We start from the raw sequence: 21,365 nt of genomic DNA, 5'->3' as shown, positions 1-21,365 counted from the left end.
AGAAACTTTGTTGTTGACTTCTCTTAATCTAAGGATGAGGCAATTTATTTGAGGTAAGGAACAGACTGAACTGGAAGTAGGGAAATAGTGAGAGCCAGTTTTCTAGTTCTTCATAAGCTGTGTCTCTACACTGGACATTATTTTGTTTGAGAAGCTTCCAAACAGAAATGTAAGCACTATATATGATCTTGGGAAAATGTTTTTAATATCATTTGTTTTCCATTAATTTCACACATCCTTTGGAGTCAGACTGTTCTGGGTTTGAATTCCACCTATGCTTTATATCTGTGTACTGTGTGCAGCTTGATTTTCTTATCTGTAAAATGAGGACCATATCATCTGGAGGAAGTATAGTAAATGGTTCAGAGGACAAACTCTGAAGCCAGTTACCTGGGTTGAAATCTTAGCTTGTTAATTTAGTTGAGAGTAAGTTGGGAAAGTTGCTTAACTTCTCTGTACCTCAGTTTCCAGAATGGAGATAATAATAGTTCCTGCCTTTCTTTTATTGAGATTTAATGAGTTAATATATACAAAATGCTTAAAATAGTTTATCACATTAGGAAGCACAAGGTAGTTATTAATGTTATTAGTTTCAATTACTATCACCTAGGGTGTTGTGTGGAGAAGGCGATGGCACCCCACTCCAGTACTCTTGCCTGGAAAATCCCATGGACGGAGGAGCCTGGCGGGCTGCAGTCCATGGGGTCGCTGAGAGTCGGGCGCGACTGAACGACTTCACTTTCCATTTTCACTTTCATTCATTGGAGAAGGAAATGGCAACCCACTCCAGTATTCTTGCCTGGAAAATCCCGGGGACCGAGGAGCCTGGTAGGCTGCCGTCTATAGGGTCGCACAGAGTCGGACATGACTGAAGCGACTTAGCAGCAGCAGCAGCAGCAGCAGGGTATTGTGAAGGTTAAATAACTTGTTTGTTTAAAAAATAGTGATTTGTATATTGCCTGACACAATAAAAATATCTCCTAAATAATCAGAAACTGAGTAGATACTTTATCTCGTTGAATCTTCATATATACCTGTTTAGAAGAAATTTTATCTGTCTTGTTTATTATACCTAGGATAGTTTCTGATATACAGTAGACAGTACATTTTTGTTTTTTGTTTGTTTTAAAGATTTGTTTATTTTTGGCTGTGTGGGCTTTTCTCTAGTTGCTGCCTAGTGGGGGCTACTCTCTAGTTGCCTACACAGGCTTCTTGTTCCACTGGTTTCTCTTGTTGCAGAGTACTGGCTCTTGGGTGCATAGGCTTCAGTAGTTCTGGGTCCTGGGCTCTAAGAGCACAGGCTCAGTAGCTGTGGTACACAAGCTTAGTTGCTCTGCGGCATGTGGGACCTCCTGGACCAGGGATCAAATGCATGTCTCCTGCTTTGACAGGTGGACTTTTTACCACTGAGTCATCAGGGATGCCCAACAATCCATTGTTGAGTTAATGTTATCACATTTTACAAATAAATAAACGAAGGCCCAAGAAAATTACAAGGTGTTTATACTAAAAAATAACATCACTTTGAGGAGACATTACTGGAAAGGCCATTCATATCATCACTTAGAGTTGACCATATGTGTTGATAGTAACTCCCTCTAATTTTTTCCTTTTTCCTTCTCTTTAAAAAGATTCACTTTCTTTAGTTAGGTTAGAAAAATTTAGACTAGAGGAACTGTTCACCTTAGAGTTACAATTAAAGTTGTTAATCTAATTGAGTGATTACTTCAAGTTCAGTTTGTATAGCACTCTTAAAGTGCAGGGTTATTTTGTTAATACTACAGAATAGAACATAAAGCATTTTTCCTTTCCCATTGTGTTTTCTATATTCTAGATTATATAAGGAAGAAATTTGACAGAGTATTGGGTTGACCAAAAAGTTTTGAGTTTTTCTGTAAGATATTATGGAAAGCCCCAAGCAAACTTTCTGGTCAACTCAGTAGTTTCACTGAACTGAGGCTCTATTACAGTGGTAAATATAATAAAAAAATTAGCTCTAGCATGAGTCACCCATATTTGCTATTTAATGATCCAGAACCAGTGTTTCTAAATTTGATGCATCTGAAATATTTTAATCTTTTGTAGTATTTATTACAAGGGAGGGAGAGGCCATTTCTTTGGTTAGTAAATAAAGTTAAAGGCATTTCTAGAAGATGCATATAATCTTGATGTGTTATGGCTTGCTTCAATGATTGTGAATCTGTTGAATATTAATCTCACTTCTCTTTGATATTTCCAAGCGATTAGTTTATAGAATACCAGATTACTATTAAAAAGCTACATTAAATTATTTTAACACCTGCAAGTCAACTCCTATTTGTATTATATAATGCATATGCCTGATGTAACAAATTCCTAATTTGATATCACCTTGCCTCCCTCTTTGTGTATTTAATACAGCCATTAATCTCACTACAAGGCTTTACTAAGGATAAATTGCTACGTAACCCACTTCAACCTCTTTTGTTCAACCAGGAAGGCAGATGTGTTTAAGCTTTTTAAAAAATACATTATTATTTATTTTTTGAAATTTTGAAATTTTAAAATTTGAAATGGTAAAATATAAGAGACTGTATCTATTTTGTCTGTGGAAATTACTTGACTGAAGTTTGCTTTGGAATAGAGCTTCTGTATCTTTAAAAAATACACAGTGAGTCACCCCCTGCTCTTTTGGTAGATGCCTGGCTAGTGAACAGCTAAGCTGCTTTAGGCATGTAATAGAACATTCCATTTCCTGTTCCCTTGCTGACACAGAGGAGTGTTCCTGCTGGCAATGATCTAATCATAGTGCAGTAAGAAACATGGCAGTTTGATAAAACATGGTGGAGACAGCGGCTGAAATGGAAGCATATGTTCTAGAAGACATTCTTGAGGTAGGGCTAGGTTTGTAAATGAAAGTTGAAATCTGAACAAAGAAATCTTATCTGCCGGAATTATTTTACAGATGAATAGATTAGAGGAGAGAGCAAAGAGAGGCAGAGCATAAAAGCAAGATACGGTCAGACCTTATTCCGTGTGAGAATGTGGCAATCTAGTTCACACGATTACTAAATAAGTCTAGAATTAATTTGTTTAAACTTAATGTTTTGTAAATTGTAGATATATGTTTGATAGGGGGAAAAAAGAAAGAAGGAAAGGGCTTTGGACTTAATAAAAAGCCTTGTGCTGGTGGTGACCTTTAGATTAACTCATTAGAAGGTGGGGTCTGCAAAGCAGCTTTGAGTAGGTTTAGTATCATATGTCTTAGAATTCATTTACATATCTAAGCCCACAACTCTTGCTTGTAGTTAACTATTAAAAACAGCTGCTTATTTTAGTTTCTAGGGTAAAATTAAGCATATATATCAATCTAATTGCCTAATTTAGCTGGTACATTCTGGTTCTAGGTTTTTCATGTTACTTTGATTATTATAAAATAAATTATTTAATTAAAAATTAAAAGACTGTAAAATTTAAGGCACCAGTGCTTGAGAGCTCACAAAAATCTGCATTTTGAGTCATGAAAATTTGAATTGTATTTTCTCTTTTTTCCTCCTTGTGTCAGTGTTATAGAACCTATTTGCGTATAAATCAGTGCAAAGAAATACATGTCAAAGTGAAACTATAATTGGTTTTGGCCTTGGATATAGTATACCATAAAATATTTTTATTTATAGATATAAATATTTAACTCATTTTCTTATTTTGGGGTCTGTAGGGTTTTTCCCTCCTTATTAAAAAAAACTGGCTAATTTTTATGATGATTTAATGATGATGAGTGATATTCCTAATACTTGGACTGTTAAGATAATTTATTAAATAGGTTACTGTCCTCAGGAAAAGAATTTGTTATGGGGAGAGGGCTTAGGAGAATAAACTGCAAAGGGAAGCCAGGCGGGGTTAACAGGAGAAAAAAGCCTATGCGCATTATAAAGTGCTGCATGATCAATGAGCATTTTCTGGAGTCCCTCAGTGTGTGCTTGGAGCTGACATTGCAGCAAGTCTCATGGTTGTTCTGCAGAATGAAAACTGATTCTATTGTGTTATCTAGCTCCTTGCAGACACCTGCCAACATACTCTTTGCCCTCTCCTTCGAGTTTATTGTCTGAGTTGAATTGTCTGGTTAATTTCCATTCTTTTCCTCTTTTCTTTTTTTAATTTTGATACTATTAGTGAGTTTCCTTAGAAATGGCATGGTAAATTATTCACTTAGAAATAGTGATATATATTTTTATTGAGGAACTTCTGTAATTAGCAGTGGTCACATGATTATTAGTAGTTCAGCTTAAACAAGTCTATTTATAAAGTTGTAGGAGGACATTTTTATTTGCTTTTTAAAACTTTTGCTTTGAATTTTAAAAGAAGCATACCTTATAGATTTCAGTAAATTCATCTGACATTTTCTTTGGTCATTTTAAATTTCAGCATATAGTGGATTTTAGAAGTCTGTTTATTTTCTGGGAAAAACCTACTTGGGCATAGTTTTGTGCCTTGAGTATAAATTTTTCTAATACTACCTGAAAAGTTGACTTTTCATTATTCCCACTAAAGCACTAAAAGTGTTTAATGTCATGGTAAGATTTTACGTTACCTAACTTGTTCATAGTTACTAGTTAGTTGCAGAGGTTATTTACTCTCTGTATTTTAATTGTTTGTCCTAATTTTCTCTCGATTCCTATATACCTGTCACATTAAACCATACTAAGTGAGTAATTTTGTCTTTATTTTATGTTACTTTATTTAAATAAATATTTGTCAAGTATTGGCAGACTAGAAGTGAAAAATTTCCAACTAGTAATGAAATATTCTTCTTTTCACATATTAAAAGTACTCATAATGGGGACGTCCCTGATGGTCCCGTGGCTAAGACTGTTGTTAATGCAGGGAGCCCCAGGTTCGATACCTGGTCAGGGAACTAGATCCCACATGGCACAACTAAGAGTTTGCATATCATAGCTAAAGATCTTGCATGCTGCAACTAAGACCTGGCACAGCCAAATAAGTATTTTTTAAAAAAGTACTCTTGATGACCTAATGCTAATAGTAAAAGATTAAAAAGAATAAACTTCCTAACTCTGAAGCTAAATGTACCATTTTCTAAAGTACCTCATATGGCATATTTTATACAATGAGCTTCCTAGAAAATTTTAATGAGTTAACTAATTGTGTAAATGTCTAATAATGAATAATGAAGTTCATCTATATACCGCAGTGATAATTTTATTATTGTATCTAATATTAAGTCATTTGAAGTTTATCACCATATTTTTTTCCATAATTTTTATCATTATGACTTATTTATTGAGCATCTGGAATTTTATGTAGATTTCTGGTTATTTACATTAAACACTGAATTCCTTTTTTTTTTTTTTCTGTCTTTGAAGATAATCTGGTCAGTGATTTTTTTCTCCAAACCAAAGTAGTCAAAGTGTTTCTGTTCCTTTTGCTCACCTTAACTAATATTCAGGAAAATGGCCACCTATAGGTGATAGGGAGCCTACATAAATACCTTTTTTTTTTTTTTTGCTTATATTATTTTTGCTGAGACATGATTATAATTTTAGAACTTTGATGTTCTTCCTCTGAGTCGTATGTAATAATGGATCTTAGTACTTAGATCAAGAAGAAAAAAAAGTTCTCCAAACTTTTATTTTTGGGGGGAGCGGGGAGTGTTTCCAAGTTTGTGTGTCCAAGTGCTATGCATATAAACCTCTGAGATATTATATAAGCTTTTAAAATATGAAAACAAAACATATGAGAGGTCAGATACTCAATTACTGTATATTCTGGTTTTATTCTCTTTGAACCATGTTTAGTAGTTTTCTTTAAGAATTGCTTTAGAAATGAAAAAATGTTATAAGTATTTCTTTTAATTTTAATCAAGTTCAAAATACTTTCTTCAGGGTATAGCGTTTGATACATTTTTACCTTTAAAAGTACCAGTGTTTTGAAAATAAAAATATTTACATTTTTAAGAATAGTAACTTGCCCAGTCTTGTTCCTTTGTCAGCTAGATCCAGAGTGTCTAGCTTCATCTGTACTTTATTTTACAGGTTGTAATATGTAAGCTAAAAGCCCTACATCTCTGTGGTTGTTCCTTAGATATTCAGTGGGTTGAGGATTTGGCTGAACTTTTTCGGGTGTAACTAAATTAAGGATTCGATTAAACATATTAAGTAGGTTTATTATGGAACTATTTCTTGCATGTGTATTTATCTTGAGATTGGAGGGGTTTTAATAATCTTGAAAGAGTCACAGGGACATTGTTGTTTCTTTTTGATTTGTCACCATTATGGGCTAGTGGTAAATGGTACATTTTCATCTAAACAGGGGAAGTCCACTTGCTATTTATTTAAAAATTATTTTTAGTAATGATATAAAAGCCCTGCAAAGTAAACTCTTTTGACAGTGTCCTGCTATATTTCTTTTTATTCTGTGAAATATATTGGCTTATGTAATGCATATCCTTCCTATGTTATATCAGTAAGTCTTCCATGAATTTCTAAATTCTGTATCTATATAGTTAGTATAATACTGGTGACATTTTTCACTAAGAAGATTTGGAGTTACTCATGTTTGTGTGTGTGTGTGTGTGTGTGTATGTGTGCATGCGCACCCCTCAGTCATGTCCGACTCTCGACCCTATAGACTGTAGCCTGTCAGGTTTCTCTGTTCATGGAATTTTCCAGGCAAGAATACTGGAGTGGGTTCTCATTTCCTACTCCAGGGGAATCTTCCTTACCCAGGAATAGAACCTGCAGTATCTTGAAAGAAAGAAAGTGAAGTCGCTCAGTCGTGTCCGACTCTTTGCTACCCCATGGACTGTAGCCTACCAGGCTCCTCTGTCCATGGGATTTTCTAGGCAGGAATACTGGAGTGGGTTGTCATCACCTTCTCCATCATATCATGAGGCACCTGGTATTCTAATCATTAGCAAAAAACAGCCAGAGAGAGTCTCAGCTGTATACAAGGAAACAGTGCCCCAACGGACCCAGGCAAAACAGGAAAGCATTCCACTTGTCTCTTTGTCTAGTCTTTGCCAGGATGATTGATATAAAATGATTGATATTGGCAGGCAGATTCTTTAACACTGTGCCACCTGGGAAGCCCCTGCGAGTTACTCTTGGGACATAAATATAATTTGACCTAGAGACAAAAGTTTAGCTAAATATGTAAGTTATTTGAATTAATAAATGTAACATTCTCCATTCATTAAGAGGTTTTGGAGACATTAGACCTGTTGGCTATATTGAATCCTATAATTTCACTCCAGAATTTATTGAGCATCTTCAATATGCTAGGCAGTTGAAATTCAGTGAGATTAGTCCAGCTAGCTTGGCTTCATCAAAGTAAAAATTCAGTAGACAGAATGTCTGTCATTGGTATTTAAACATTCTTGAATTCAGGATGTGTATAGATGTACGTTTGAATGCTTGTATTTTACTTCATTTGTTTTTCTGGATAGTTTTAGCATTCTGATTTTTTTAGTAAGAAAATATTTTTCTTTAAGCACTTTTAAGTTTTTTTTGTACGTGTGTGTGTGCGCTTGTCTAATTGTTATGCGTATTTATGAATGTCAGGCTGTCTAGGAAGTCCCCTAGATGTCATTGTCATCTATTTATTTGTAAAGATTTTGCTGTTGCCAGTTATATCAGTATGTTGTTATACAGATGTTCATATAACACGCTCACATACGCTTGTTTTCATATACTCTATGTACAGACATTCACGTCTCTGCTATATTATGCTTTATGAATACTCTTATTTGAAAGTTGAGTCTATCTTGAATGGAGGGGCAGAAGTTGCAGCATTGCTTTCACACACCAACTTTGAGAGAATGCGTATGAGAGTATTAGAAGATGACTAAAAGATAGACTTAATGTTAGTTAGTAATCCCTCTAAAGAAGACTAATATTTTAGTGGAGTAGTTTCAAACCTTTCAAGTGAAGGTTTCAAACAGCTTGCAAAAGATAGTGTAACTACAGATATGTAAATTAATGTTACTCTCACAAGAAAGTAATGTCAGCATTGTCCAAATGCTACTAGTCCCACATTAATTCAGCATAGTCTGGTGGTTAAGGTGGAACATATTGTGAAACATGCATTAGGAAAGGTCTGCATCATGTGTTACCTGCATATACATGCAGCAGCATTGGCACTTTCTGTTTGTGAATTATTTGGGTCCCTGTTCTGATGCTTGACTGAATCACTCATTCTGATGTTGAAGTGACTTGATCACTACAGACTTGCTGAATATATTTTGATGTATTCTTGCTTAATCTCTGGTTTGGTTTTAGTACATAGCTTCCAGATTTGCCAAAACAAAGGTCTTTCAGGAGGTGTTTACAAATATCTTGAGGTAACTTTTGGTTTTGGTTTAATGAGTGGCTAGATTGTTGACCATTAATATTGGTCTTGGATGGAACCATGCTTCTAACTAACTGGCTATATATGGACAGATAGATATATGTTATACGTAGAATACCCACATAATTTTATAGTGACAATGGAAATTGACCATATTAGTTAACAATTTGTTGAAAATTTTAAGTTATTATACAAAGGATTGTGCTATTACAGTTTAACTTAATTTTATAAAAAATAACTTTTCTGAAAGAAAACAACTGTTATTTTAGATTTTTACAAATACCTTTGAAGTCTGGCTTAATAGAAGATATGTCTGCTTTTATATTTAGTCTGTTGCAATACATTATTTTTGAGGAAGTCTAAGAAAAAATATCATCTTAACATTTAGAATATTTTAATAGCCCTTTTGATAATTGTGAATATTCTTCTTTGATACCAGTCCTAAAACTGTGATGGTTTCCTGGAGGTTAGTTGTAGTGTAGAGTCTGAAACATTATCAGTGAATTTTTTGAACTTTGTTCAGTTAAAACCCACTGATTTTTTTATGTATCTTGAGTAGATCATTTGATGCATGATTTTGTAGCATCGTACTCTGGTCAGTTGGAAAATACTTACTTCATAAGAAATTCACCCTTAATTTTTTTCCCTTAATTATAAATGCATGGCAGAGAAGATATGATGATTGGTGATATGGCCTTGATTTGTGTTAAGGGAATAGCAGTTTTACCCACCATTATTTTTGTATCATCAGTGTAAATGTCAATACAGTGAAACAGGCAAATAACATTTTAATACTGTAGTATAAAAATAGTTTTGACTTCACAGACCCTCTGAAAGAGTTTTGAGGATCCCTATGGATCTCGCGGATCATAGTTGAGTAACCGCTAGTTTAGTATATTGCCCAAGTTTACAGTCAGTAATGGCATAAAACTAAGATTTAGATTTAAGTCTATTGGATTTAAGTGTTTTCTTTTACCATATTATCAAATTTTAAAATTTATTACACAGTCCCAACTTCTCTAACTTCTTTTGTCACTCTAGGTTTCTCTATCCTTCAACTACAATATAGCAGATATAAAACGAGGGAAAATTTTTGTGGAAAAAAATTTAAATACTGTTTTGCAATTCGTCATTCAGAATTTATAGAAAAGGATTTCGAAGATTCCTTCGTGAAATAGTGAGTGAAGGAAGCTAGATATAAGTAGAAGTGGTTTTGCTTGCAGAATAACATTATGTAATACTTTTAATTTTGATAAAGATGAATAAAGATTAAAAACTTAAATGGGTTATGAATTTCATCAAATATCTTGTTATAGTTCAGAATGATTATTAGGAAAGGAGTTTATAAATTATAACTGTTTGAATTACTCATATGTTAGCAAGTGGAAACAAATAGATGAAGTATGTGTCAAATTCAAATATTTTTCTCTTTGAAGATTTTAGGCTTCTTTTCATTTATTTGTTTATTTGGGTGTTAGTTATGGCACACAGGTTCTTTTTCATTGTGGTGCACAGGCTCTAAAGTGTGTGGGTTCAGTAGTTTTGAAGCTCAGTAGTTGTGCACAGGCTTAGTTGCCCTGCAACTAAGGATCTTATCTTAGTTCCCTGGCCAGGAATGGAACCCACATGCCCTGATCTTGGTTATCCAGACTAAGCCATTTCACCTTCCTTTGCAAATTAAGTTGTTTAAAATCTACTTTATACTTTCCTCTTGTGTTTGTATGTACTATGTTTTTGCCACAAATTAAGTTTGAAATTGGCCCTGAAATCATGTGGTCTCATAGGAAAAGAGGATCAATAACATCTGCACATCTCTTGTCTTTACGTTTCTTAAATGCTGCATACAACTCTTCTCCCCATCTACCAAATTCCAAGTGACTGTTGGAAGATTCCCTTGGAGAAGGGCCTGGCAATCCACTCCAGTATTCTTGCCTTGAGAATCCTATGGACAGAGGAGCCTGGTGGGGTTGCAAAGAGTTGGACACGACTGAAGTGACTTAGCATGTATGCATTCATTGAGATGGGAAGCAATGTTGATCCAGTGTTAACACTGGTTGTTGGTGATTTCTATAGTTTGAATTCTTCTTATAGTCTCAAGCCTTATATCATTTAGTTTGCTTCTGACTTTTGATACTTGCTGTCTACTTTGTTTTAATTTCTTACTCCTGCTACAGATTATCTAGATTCTTCTCCTCCTCTTGATGTTTGGATATTATGAACGGCCTAACTCCTTGTTTGTTGACCTTCTTATTTTTCTAACTAGTGTTTATCCTTAACTGGTTCTAACCTTGAATTTGTTCTTTTGCCATTTCTTCAGTGTTTGTCACATTCTACACTTGTAATTTACGCCCTGTCATCATACAAAGATCAACATATATTTGTATGAACTATTTAAGCAAGTTTGAGAAATAGTTTCTAAATTCTTATGTTCCATAAGGAAGTACTGGTTAAGATTTTCCAAAAATTTGTGCTGGTGTTGAAGTGTTCACAAATATTGGAAATTTTTCCTTTTTATTATTTTGTCACATTTGTACAATATTATCTTCTCAAAATATCTTTCTCATTTTATTTTTCCTATTTTTTTTTTAGTTTTATTTATGAAATAAATGGAGATAGTAGTGGATAGAAAGTTGCTTTCTTCTAAAAAAAAGTATTTAAGAAACCAAAATATTAAGAAGGCCCTGTATATGCCATATGAAAAAAGTCTTCTTAGGTAAATCATTTTGTAAATATTTTATGAATTACAAAGAATATATCTTTTATAAAGTATGATAGGTGAGAATGCTAAATTACATCAACATTAACTTTTCAGTATTTCTATATTTAATAGGCTTCCTTTTTCATTGTCTTGAGCTTATAGTGAGATTGTATGATTTTCTGTGAATAGTTTTATTCTTCTTGATGTCCTCAGTGACTTAGCATTATATCTTGAACACAGTAAATGCTTGTTTTTCATTTGGAGTTACACATGTACAATGAGGGAATTACTGTACTGTGTTTTTATCTTGGAAAGTTCTCTGAACTCTTAGTTTTGGTTAGGTACATACATGGAATGAGGCAAAAGAGCTAACAGTTAATCATGTTATTCAAATCAACCCAGGAGATCTGTGGGTTGGAGTTCTAACATAGTCTTCATATGTTATTTGAAATAAGTATTTTTCTTCTTGCACTTTTTGGTCTCTAAAGTTAAATTGTACTGTATGGTTTTTCTGAGATCCCTTATATATATATTAAAGTCTTAACTAGAACTCAAGATAGTAGCTTCAGTAACTTCTAAACAAAAAGTTTGATGTGATGGTGTGTTTTACAAGTTTAAAACTTGTTTTGCTTTGTTATTTCACATTTAAGAAGCAAATACAAGTGCAGTTTTGCACCTGAACTATTATTTGACATCCTTCTATCCACCCAACTTTATTTTTACATTTAATCTGAATTGTTGGTTTTTACATTGTTTTATAATATTCTGTTACTACTTATAGTGTTTCCCTGCTACCCTCTTCAACATCTATTCATTATTCAAAGTTCTCCTTCCCTAGGGTTTTTTTCCTCTCTCGCCTTTCTTTCAAGTTCATTATCTCTTACCCTGTTCTACTCTTAAAAAGTCATGTTAGACTGTGTGCATTAGAAATATTTTAATGTCTCTATAATGTGCTTGATAAATGTTGAATTCTTTAATATGGATACCTTGACTCTCTTTAAAAAAAATTCCTTATGCATTTATGTAAAGGATATTTCATTCCACAAAAGAATTTGAAGTATCTTATAAGAGTATATATGTTGTGAAAAATAAAAATACAAAAATCAGAAGTAGTAAGTTAATACCAGTGGTAAAATAGACTTCAGTTCAGTTCAGTTCAGTTGCTCAGTTGTGTCCGACTCTTTGTGACCCCATGAATTGCAGCACGCCAGGCCTCCCTGTCCATCACCAACTCCTGGAATTCACTCAAACTCATGTCCATTGAGTCAGTGATGCCAACTAGCCATCTCATCCTCTGTCATCCCCTTTTCCTGCTGCCCCCAATCCTTCCCAGCATCAGGACTTTTCCAGTGAGTCAACTCTTTGCATGAGGTGGCCAAAGTATTGGATTTCAGCTTCAGCATCATTCCTTCCAAAGAACACCCTGGACTGATCTCCTTTAGAATGGACTGGTTGGATCTCCTTGCAGTCCAAGGGACTCTCAAGAGTCTTCTCCAACACCACAGTTCAAAAGCATCAATTCTTTGGCGCTCAGCTTTCTTCACAGTCCAACTCTCACATCCATACATGACCACAGGAAAAACCATAGCCTTGACTAGACAGACCTTTGTTGGCAAAGTAATATCTCTGGTTTTCAATATGCTATCTAGGTTGGTCATAACTTTCCTTCCAAGGAGTAAGTGTCTTTTAATTTCATGGCAGCAATCACCATCTGCAGTGATTTTGGAGCCCCCCTAAATCAAGTCTGACACTGTTTCCACTGTTTCCCCATCTATTTCCCATGAAGTAATGGGACCAGACCAGACGCCATGATCTTAGTTTTCTGAGTGTTGACTTAGATTGAATTAACTAGCAACAAGAGCCAAATTAGAAACTTGATGAGTTTTGAGATGTGTGTTGTTCATAAGCTCTGTAAGCATGGTGGATGTTCTGGAGAATTGATACATTTTGTGGAATTTAGATCTTAGAAAATAATTTCTCTTTGGGCCCCTGTATTAGACCTACTGCTTATTGTATTAAATAACTCCATCCTTCTAAAAGTAAACAAGCTTGATATTAGTTTCTACAAAATGTAAGCCAAGGATTTACTGATAAAATTCAGTTGGGTTAAAAAAAACTAGTACTGTAGCCTGAGTACTCAGTTTTCTGGTAGTCTGGTTTGTTTCAAGGATAAAATTTAGAACACTCAGAGCAGAGATTGCAAATTCATGGCTTCTTGGCTGTATCAAACTTAGGAATGTATTTTGTATAGCTGACATAATGTTGGCCCACGTGATGGTCATTTATTTAGATTTTTTAAAAAATTCATTTCAGAAGTTTTGTGTAGTTTTCACTGTTTGGGCCTTACAAATGTTCTATTAAACTTTTCCCTGTAAGGGATGGAAGACTTCTTTACCCTCTTAGATTCAGTGGTTGAGATGTGCAAATTGAAAAGAAGTCAAAACCCAAAGAAGCAATTAGGCTTGGGACTTATATGCCTTTTTTTTTTTTTGGTTCCATAAGGTCTTAGTTGTGGCACATGGGCTTAGTTGCCCCATGGCATGTAGTATCTTTGGGTCGCAGTTCCCCGACCAGGGACTGAACCATTGTCCCTTGCAGTGGAAGGCAGATTCTTTACCACTGAACCACCTGGGAAGTCCTGCTTGTATACCATCTTAACAAAGGATGATAAATTGTGTCCTAACTAGCCAAAGGGAAAAGAATTTGGACTTCTCTGGTGGAAAATTGTAGGAGGGCAATGATATGGGAAAACTGATTGTTAAATGTTGTTGTTATTCAGTCGTCCAGTTGTGTCTGACACTTTGTGACCCCATGGAGTGCAGCACGCCAGGCCTGTCTGTCCCTCATCATCTCCCAGAGTTTGCCCAAGTTCATGTCCATTACATCGGCAATGCCATCCAGTCATCTCATCCTCTGATACCGTCTTCTCCTTCTGCGCTCAGTCTTTCCTAGCATCAGCAACTTTTCCAATGAGTTAGCTATTTGCATCAGATTACCAAAATACTGGAGTTTCAGCTTCAGCATCAGTCTTTCCAGCAAGTATTCAGGTTGATTTCCCTTTAGATTAACTGGTTTGATCTCCTTACTGTCCAAGTAACTGGGTTATCTATTGAAGTTTCTTATGTAGAGTTAAGTTTGAGCCATCACCAGTGATAAGAGTCATCTCCAATGACAGTGATTAAGAGTCTTTCTCCTCTTCCTGGTTTAGGAGTAGCCAAGATGAAATACTTAGATTATTGTAAATGATAATTCTTTGTATATTATTTGTTTGTTGCTTATATATAGGAATGCAATGGACATTTGTATATTGATTTTATATCCAATTGGCTTGCTAAATTCACTTGGTTAACCAGGGTTGTTTTTTGTTTGTTTGTTTGATGGTAGAATTTTCTATATGCATGGTCATCTCTGCAAATTAAGTCAGTTTATCTCTCCTTCTCCCCTATTTTTTATGCCTTCAATTCTTATTTCTTGCCTTGTTGGCCTACGTAGGACCTCCAGTAAAATACTGAATAGAATTGGTGACCTATTGGACCAAGTTGCCTTGTTCCTGATCTTAGCGGGGGAAGTGTTCAATTTTTCCTAATTAAGTATGATGTTCTTTATACTTTTTTCTTGATTCCCTTATCTGGTTAAGATATCTACCCCTCAGTTCAGTTCAGTCGCTCAGTCGTGTCCGACTCTGTGACCGCAGCACGCCAGGCCTCCCTGTCCAGCTAGTTTGCTAAAAATTTTTATTATCAAAAGATACTGAATGTCGGGTCTTTTATCTGATTCTATTGAGATGATCCTTGATTTTCCTCCTTTGTTGTCACTATGTGAATTATATTAATTGACTCTTGGATTTTAAGCCAACTTTGTATTCTTAGAATAAACTGCATTTGGTCATGATGTATGACCCCGTTTGGATATGGCTGGATTTGGTTTACAGTATATTATTAAGGATTATTGTTCTTCACAAGGCATATTGATCTTTAGTTTTCTTAAAAAATTTTGGCTGTTTTGTATCAGAGAAATGTTAGCCTTATAAAGTGTTTGGAAGTATATCTTTCTTTTCTATTTTCTGAAAATTTGTTTGAGTGATTGAATTGAGCAGTGAAGCCATCTGTACCTTGTGTTTTATTTGTGGGAACACTTTTAATGAAACATTCATTTCCTTTGATAGATACATGGCTATTTAGCTTTTCTTTGTCAGTTTTGAAAGTTTTAATTCTTTTTGCATAATTTGTGTATTTCAGTCTAAGTTGTTGAATTAATTGACATAAAGTTGTTCATAGTGGTCTTTAATATTTTAAATGATGGTAATCTGTAATTATTCTTTAGTAATTCTTTCAGTTCTGATAGTGATAATTTGCATTTTCTCTTTTGTTCTTGTAAAACTTTTATCAATTTTTTTCTATAAACTTTAATTTTATTTCATGTCATTGACTTTTCTATGTTATCTTCATTTTCTGTGTCATTGACCTGTGCTCTTATATTTCCTCTGTAGATTTAATTTGTTCTTATTCTGGTTATTTTAAATGGAAGCTTAGATTACTGTTTTCATCTTTTCTACTGTATTAAAGGCTGTAAATACCCTTTCTGTGCACTGCTTTAGGTATATACCACACATTTTTATGTGTTGTGTTTTCATTATAATACTTACTTCTAAATGCTTTATAATTTTCCTTGTGATTCCCTCTTTGATTCATTTTGCCTTTCTCAACTAGGGTTTCATGATGGGGAAAATACACTTTAATGCTTAAGACATCTCTTTTCTCTTGTGCATATATAATCATATTGTTTATATAACATCCTTGGGAGAATTGAGAAGATAGTCTCTCAAGTCATTTATGGTCATCTGTCACTCAGATGAGGAACTATTTTTGAGAAAGTTTGTGGATTATTTAAAAGTATAATGTGTGGTCAGAGAATATACTGTACTCCAATTTCAGTTCTTTTAGGTATATTGAAACTTGTTTTATGGTCGAAAATATGGTTCCTTTTTGACAAAAGTTCATGCGTATCTAGAAAGAATATATTTTCTGCAGTTGTGGGGTGAGTGTTCCATAAATATCAATTATATTACATTAATTAATAATGTTGAAGTCGTTTATGTTCTGACTGATTTTCTGTCTACTTGCCTAGCAAGGGCTAAGAGATGAGTTTCAAAATTTAAACTATAATTATGAAGAGTCTTGTTTTTTTCTTTCTGATCTGTCAACTTTTGCTCCATTATGTTTTGGAGCTCTGTTACAAGGTACGTAAACATTTAGGATTATTATATATTCTTGCTAAATTGATCCTTTTATGTAATTAAATGTCCCCTTTTATCTTTGTTAGTATTACTTGTTTTATCTCAATTCTGCTTTGTCTGATATTAATAATAGCTCTACCAGCTTTGCCTAAGCTGATGTTTTCATGGTATGTCTTTTTCTATTCTTTTAAACTCTCTCTGTCTTTATACTTAAAGTATGTTTCTTTTAGGCATCATATATTTAGCTCTTGCTTTTTTATCCAGACTGTCAACCTCTGCCTTTTAATCAGTGTATTTGATCCATTTTCACTTAATGTAGTTATCAATATTTTATGTTTAAGTCTACTGTTTTGCTAATTTTTTTGTTTGTCCCACTTCGTTATTGCCCCCTTTTCCATTGTTCATATATTTCAATGGATTGAGTGTTTTTAATATTCCATTTTATTACCTGTATCGGGGCTTCCCAGATGGTGCAGCGGTAAAGAATCTACCTGCCAGTGCAGGAGAGGCGGGTTCAGTCACTGGGTTGGGAAGATCCCCTGGAATAGGAAATGGCAACCCACTCCAGTATTCTTGCCTGGAAATTCCATGGACAGAGGAGCCTGGCAGACCGTGGGGCTGTTCTGTGAGGCTGTAAAGAGTCAGACACAACTTAGTGACTGAGCATATAAGCACAGCATCCTGCTAAAAGTGACATTGCCTCTGTATTTTGTTGTTGTTGTTGTTTTTCCCTTCAAACTTTAGTTCAAATAGTATTTATTCCTCTATCTCAAGTTCATTGGTCCTTCTGCAGTGTCATCCAGTTCATTTTTAATAACAAATACTGTATTCAGCAATGGAAATTCTCTTTGATCTTTCAATTTTATAGATTTTTATTTCTTGCAGCAATTTGTTCACATTCTCTTTGTATCTGTGAGCATTATTTTAAAGAGCTTTAAAATTTTGTTTGCTCATTCCATTCCTGTCATTTCAAGATCTGTTTCTATTTATGTTTTTTCCCCGGTTACTGGACGTACTTTCTTTTTTGCAAGTCTAGTAATTTTTGTTTGATGCTGAATAATGTGATCATTGGGCTTCGTAAAGAGTCCACTTGCTAATGCAGGAGATGCAAGAGATGTCGGTTCAGTCCCTGGGTCAGGAACATCTGGAGAAGGAAATGACAACCCACTCCAGTACACTTGCCTGAAAAATCGTGTGGACAGAGGAGCCTGGAAGGCTACAGTCCATGGGGTTGCGAAGAGTTGGATATGACTGAGTACACATACACTTAACTTAGTGTGATTATTACATTGTCAAATATCTAAACATTATTGTACTTCTTTAAGAAGTATTGAATTTAATTTTGACTAGCAGATTATTTGCAAATAAGATTCATTCTTTTGAGGCTTGTTTTGAAGCGTTCTTATGGCATCTTTCTAGTATTTCTACACCAAAGTTAGAGAAGCCCCTCTCATTCATATATGTGACCTTTCTGGATTCTCTACCGAATACCCGAAGTGTTCAGTGAAATCCTTTTCCTCTGGCTGGTTGAATCTCTTCTTACAGGCTTGAGTTCTCTGCTTTGTTTTCCTCAAATAATGTGGATGTAGTAGAAAGATGAAGAGGTAGTAGGATTCACTTCTTTCTTTGCAGTTATCATACCCCTGTTTTGTCAGAAGAAATGGGAAGCTTAGTCAAAGTACCAGTTACTTTGTTGTAACTCTAAACCATATAGTCACCATATGTAAACTGCTGGGTTGTAGAGAGAGTTACACTAAAATAGACCAAGTTGTGGCAAATTTGCAGTGAAATATCTACGGTGGCCAATGCTGCTGCTGCTGCTAAGTCGCTTCAGTCGTGTCTGACTCTGTGCGACCCCATAGATGTCAGCCCACCAGGCTCCCTTGTTCCTGGGATTCTCCAGGCAAGAACACTGGAGTGGGTTGCCATTTCCTTCTCCAATGCAGGAAAGTGAAAAGTGAAAGTGAAGTTGCTCAGTCGTGTCCAACTCTTCGAAACCCCGTGGACTGTAGCCCACCAGGCTACTCCCTCCATGGTATTTTCCAGGCAAGAGCACTGGAGTGGGGTGCCAACTGCCTTCTCCGTTAAAGAAGCCTAATCATGTTTAATGAGAAATTCTAAAAATTACTCTCAGCTGCCTATGTTACGGAAAGTAAATACATTTTGAAGCAGTTAAAAAAAACCTGTTTAATATTATTACTAATGGCAAACACTCTATTGTCAGGTCTTTAGGAATGAGATGGAAAGCTTCATTAATTATAAAATTTCATAGAAAACTTGGAAATTTTAAAATGGTTCAAAGAAAGTTAAAATGAGCAATGCTAAATTTTGCTGTTTTCTTTCAGTCATTCTTTATGCAGATACAGTTACATGCACCTTTTTAACAAATCGGGACCCTGTTATTTTAAAATATTATACATCTTGATTTTTCCTGCCACACATTGTATCTTTATTTTTTAATTGGAGAAAAATCACTTTACAATGTTGTGTTTGTTTCTGCTGTACAACAATGCAAATTCGCCATAATTATGTATATATCCTCTCCCTCTTGAGCTTCCCACCCCGTAGGTCATCACAGAGCTCCAGGTTGCGCTCCTCGTGTTATATAGTAATTTCTCACCAGCTATCTATTTTATATATGATAATGTATATTGTAAATGCTACTTTCTCTATTCATCCCACTCTCCTTCCCCACTGTCTGTAAGTCAGTTCTCTACATCTGGATCTCCATCACTTCCCTGAAAAAAATTCATCAATTTTCTTTATTCCATATGTTAATATCTGTTGATATACGATATTTGTTTTTCTCTTTCTGACTTACTTTACTCTATAACAGGCTCTAGGTTCATACACCTCACTAGAACTGACTCAAATTCATTCTTTCTATGGCTGAGTAATATTCCATTATATACATGTACCATGCCATCTTTATCCATCCATAGATAGATGGACATCTGGGTTGCCTCCACATCCTGGCTATTGTAAATAATGCTGCAGTGGAAATTGGGGTACATATATCTTTTATAATTGTGGCTTTCTCATGGTATATGCTCAGTGGTGGGATTGCTGGGTCATATAGTAGATTAGTCCTAGTTTTTTTTTGTTTTTTTTTTTTTAATGAAATCTCTATACTCTTCTCCATAATGGCTGTATTAGTTTACATTCCCACCAACAGTGCAGGAGGGTTCCCTTTTCTCCATATCCTCTCCAGCGTTTATTGTTTGTAGATTTTTTTGATGATGGCTATTCTGGGTGTGAGGTAACAACCCATTGTAGTGTTTTTTTAAATGAATTAATTTATTTTTGGCTGTGCTGGGCCTTTGTTGCTGCATGGACTTTTCTCTAGCTGTGGAGAGCTGGGGCTACTCTCTAGGCGCAGTATGTGGGCTTCTCATTGCAGTGACTTATCTTGTTGTAGAGCACGGGCTCTAGGGTGTGCAGGCTTCAGTAGTTTTGGCTCCTGGTCTTTAGAGCACAGGCTCAGTAGTTGTGGTGCACGAGCTTAGTTGCTCCATAGCATGTGGAATGTTCCCAGACCAAGGATCGAACTTGTGTCTCCTCCACTGGCAGGCGGATTCTTTATTACTGAGCCACTGGGAAAGCCCTTACCTTTGATTTCTTTCATCAGTGTTTTATAGTTTTCTGCATACAAGTCTTTTGTCTGTTTAGGTGGGTTTATTCCTAAGTCTTTTATTGTTTTAGTTGCAACGGTGAATGGAATTGTTTTCTTAATTTCTGTTGTGGACTTTTCCTTGTTGAGTGTATAGGAATGTGAGGTATTTCTGTGTATTAATTTTATATCCTGTGACTTTGCTATATTCGTTGATTAGCTCTAGTTAATTTTCTGGTGGCATCTTTAGGGTTTTCTGTATATTAGTAAATATCATGTCATCTGTAAACAGTGAGAGTTTTCCTTTTTCTTTCCAATCTGGTTTCTTCTTATTTCCTTCTCTGATTGTCGTGGCTAGGACTTCCAAAGCTGTATTGAATAATAGTGGCCAGAGTGGGCACCCTTGTCTTGTTCTTAATCCTAGAGGAATTGCTTTCAGTTTTTTACCATTGAGAATAATGTTTGCTGTGGGTTTGTCATATATCACCATTATTATGTTGAGGTATGTTCCTTCTATACCTATTTTCTGGAGATTTTTTTACTGTAAAGGGATGTTGAAGTTTGTCAAAAGCTTTCCCTGCATCTGTTGAGATGATTACATGGTTACATGATTTTTATCTTTTAATTTGTTAATATCACATTGATTGCTTTGCATATATTAAAGACTCCTTGCAGCCCTGGGATAAAGCCCACTTGATCATAATGTACGATCCTTTTAATGTGCTGTTGGATTCTGTTTGCTAGAATTCATCCAAAAACAGTAGATTTGACTTTTTACTCAATTGCACATGGAACATTCCCCAGAATGCATGTGGAACATTTTCCACATCTTGGGTCACAAATCAAGCTTTGGTAAATTTTTAAAAATTGCAATCATTTCAGTATTTTTTTCTGATCACAGTGCTTTAAGATTAGATATCACCTTTGCTGACAAATGTCAATATACTTAAGGCTATGGTCTTTCCAGTAATCATGTATGGATGGGAGAGCTGGACCATAAGGAAGGCAGAATACCAAAGAATTGGTCCTTTCAAACTGTGTTGCTAGAGAAGACTCTTGAGAGTCCCTTGAACAGCACAGAGATCAAACCAGTCAATCTTGAAATCAACTCTGAATACTCATTGGAAGGACTGGTGCTGGAGTTTAAGCTCTAGTCCTTTGGCCAGCTGAAATGGGAAGAGCCGACTCATTGGAAAAGACCCTGATGCTGGGAAAACTGAAGGCAAAAGAAGAAGAGGGCAGTAGAGGATGAGATGGTTGGATAGCATCACTGATTCAGTGGACATGAACTTGGGCAAACTTCAGGAAATGGTGAAGGACAGGGAACCCTGTCATGCTGCAGTCCATGGGGTCGCGAAGAGTCAGACACTGCTTGGCAACTGAACAACAATCACTGATGAAGACAGATGCAAAAGTCTCCTCACACATTATTTATATTTTGCTGTATCCTTATATTTATATTTTGCTGTATCCTT

At 35.2% G+C, this 21,365-nt stretch overlaps 1 protein-coding gene across 5 annotated transcripts in view; it reads left to right on the top strand.

Annotated features, from left to right (window-relative positions):
* The window catches only part of ANKRD17 (ankyrin repeat domain 17), a 167,848-nt gene that overhangs the window by 33,158 nt on the left and 113,325 nt on the right, over positions 1-21,365 (top strand). The window contains exon 1 of one of the 5 annotated variants that reach the window (XM_040237047.1): positions 2,573-2,873. The exons of the other annotated variants lie outside the window; for them this stretch is intronic. Coding sequence (XP_040092981.1) covers positions 2,820-2,873 — 54 coding nt within the window. The 5' untranslated portion in view covers positions 2,573-2,819. Of the gene's footprint in view, positions 1-2,572; positions 2,874-21,365 lie in introns of those variants that run through there. 5 annotated transcript variants of the gene reach the window in all.

The sequence above is a fragment of the Oryx dammah genome, unplaced genomic scaffold (genome assembly GCF_014754425.2).
Source record: "Oryx dammah isolate SB20612 unplaced genomic scaffold, SCBI_Odam_1.1 HiC_scaffold_3, whole genome shotgun sequence".
NCBI classification, from domain to species: domain Eukaryota; kingdom Metazoa; phylum Chordata; class Mammalia; order Artiodactyla; family Bovidae; genus Oryx; species Oryx dammah.
This window is presented reverse-complemented; position numbering and strand designations above follow the sequence as displayed.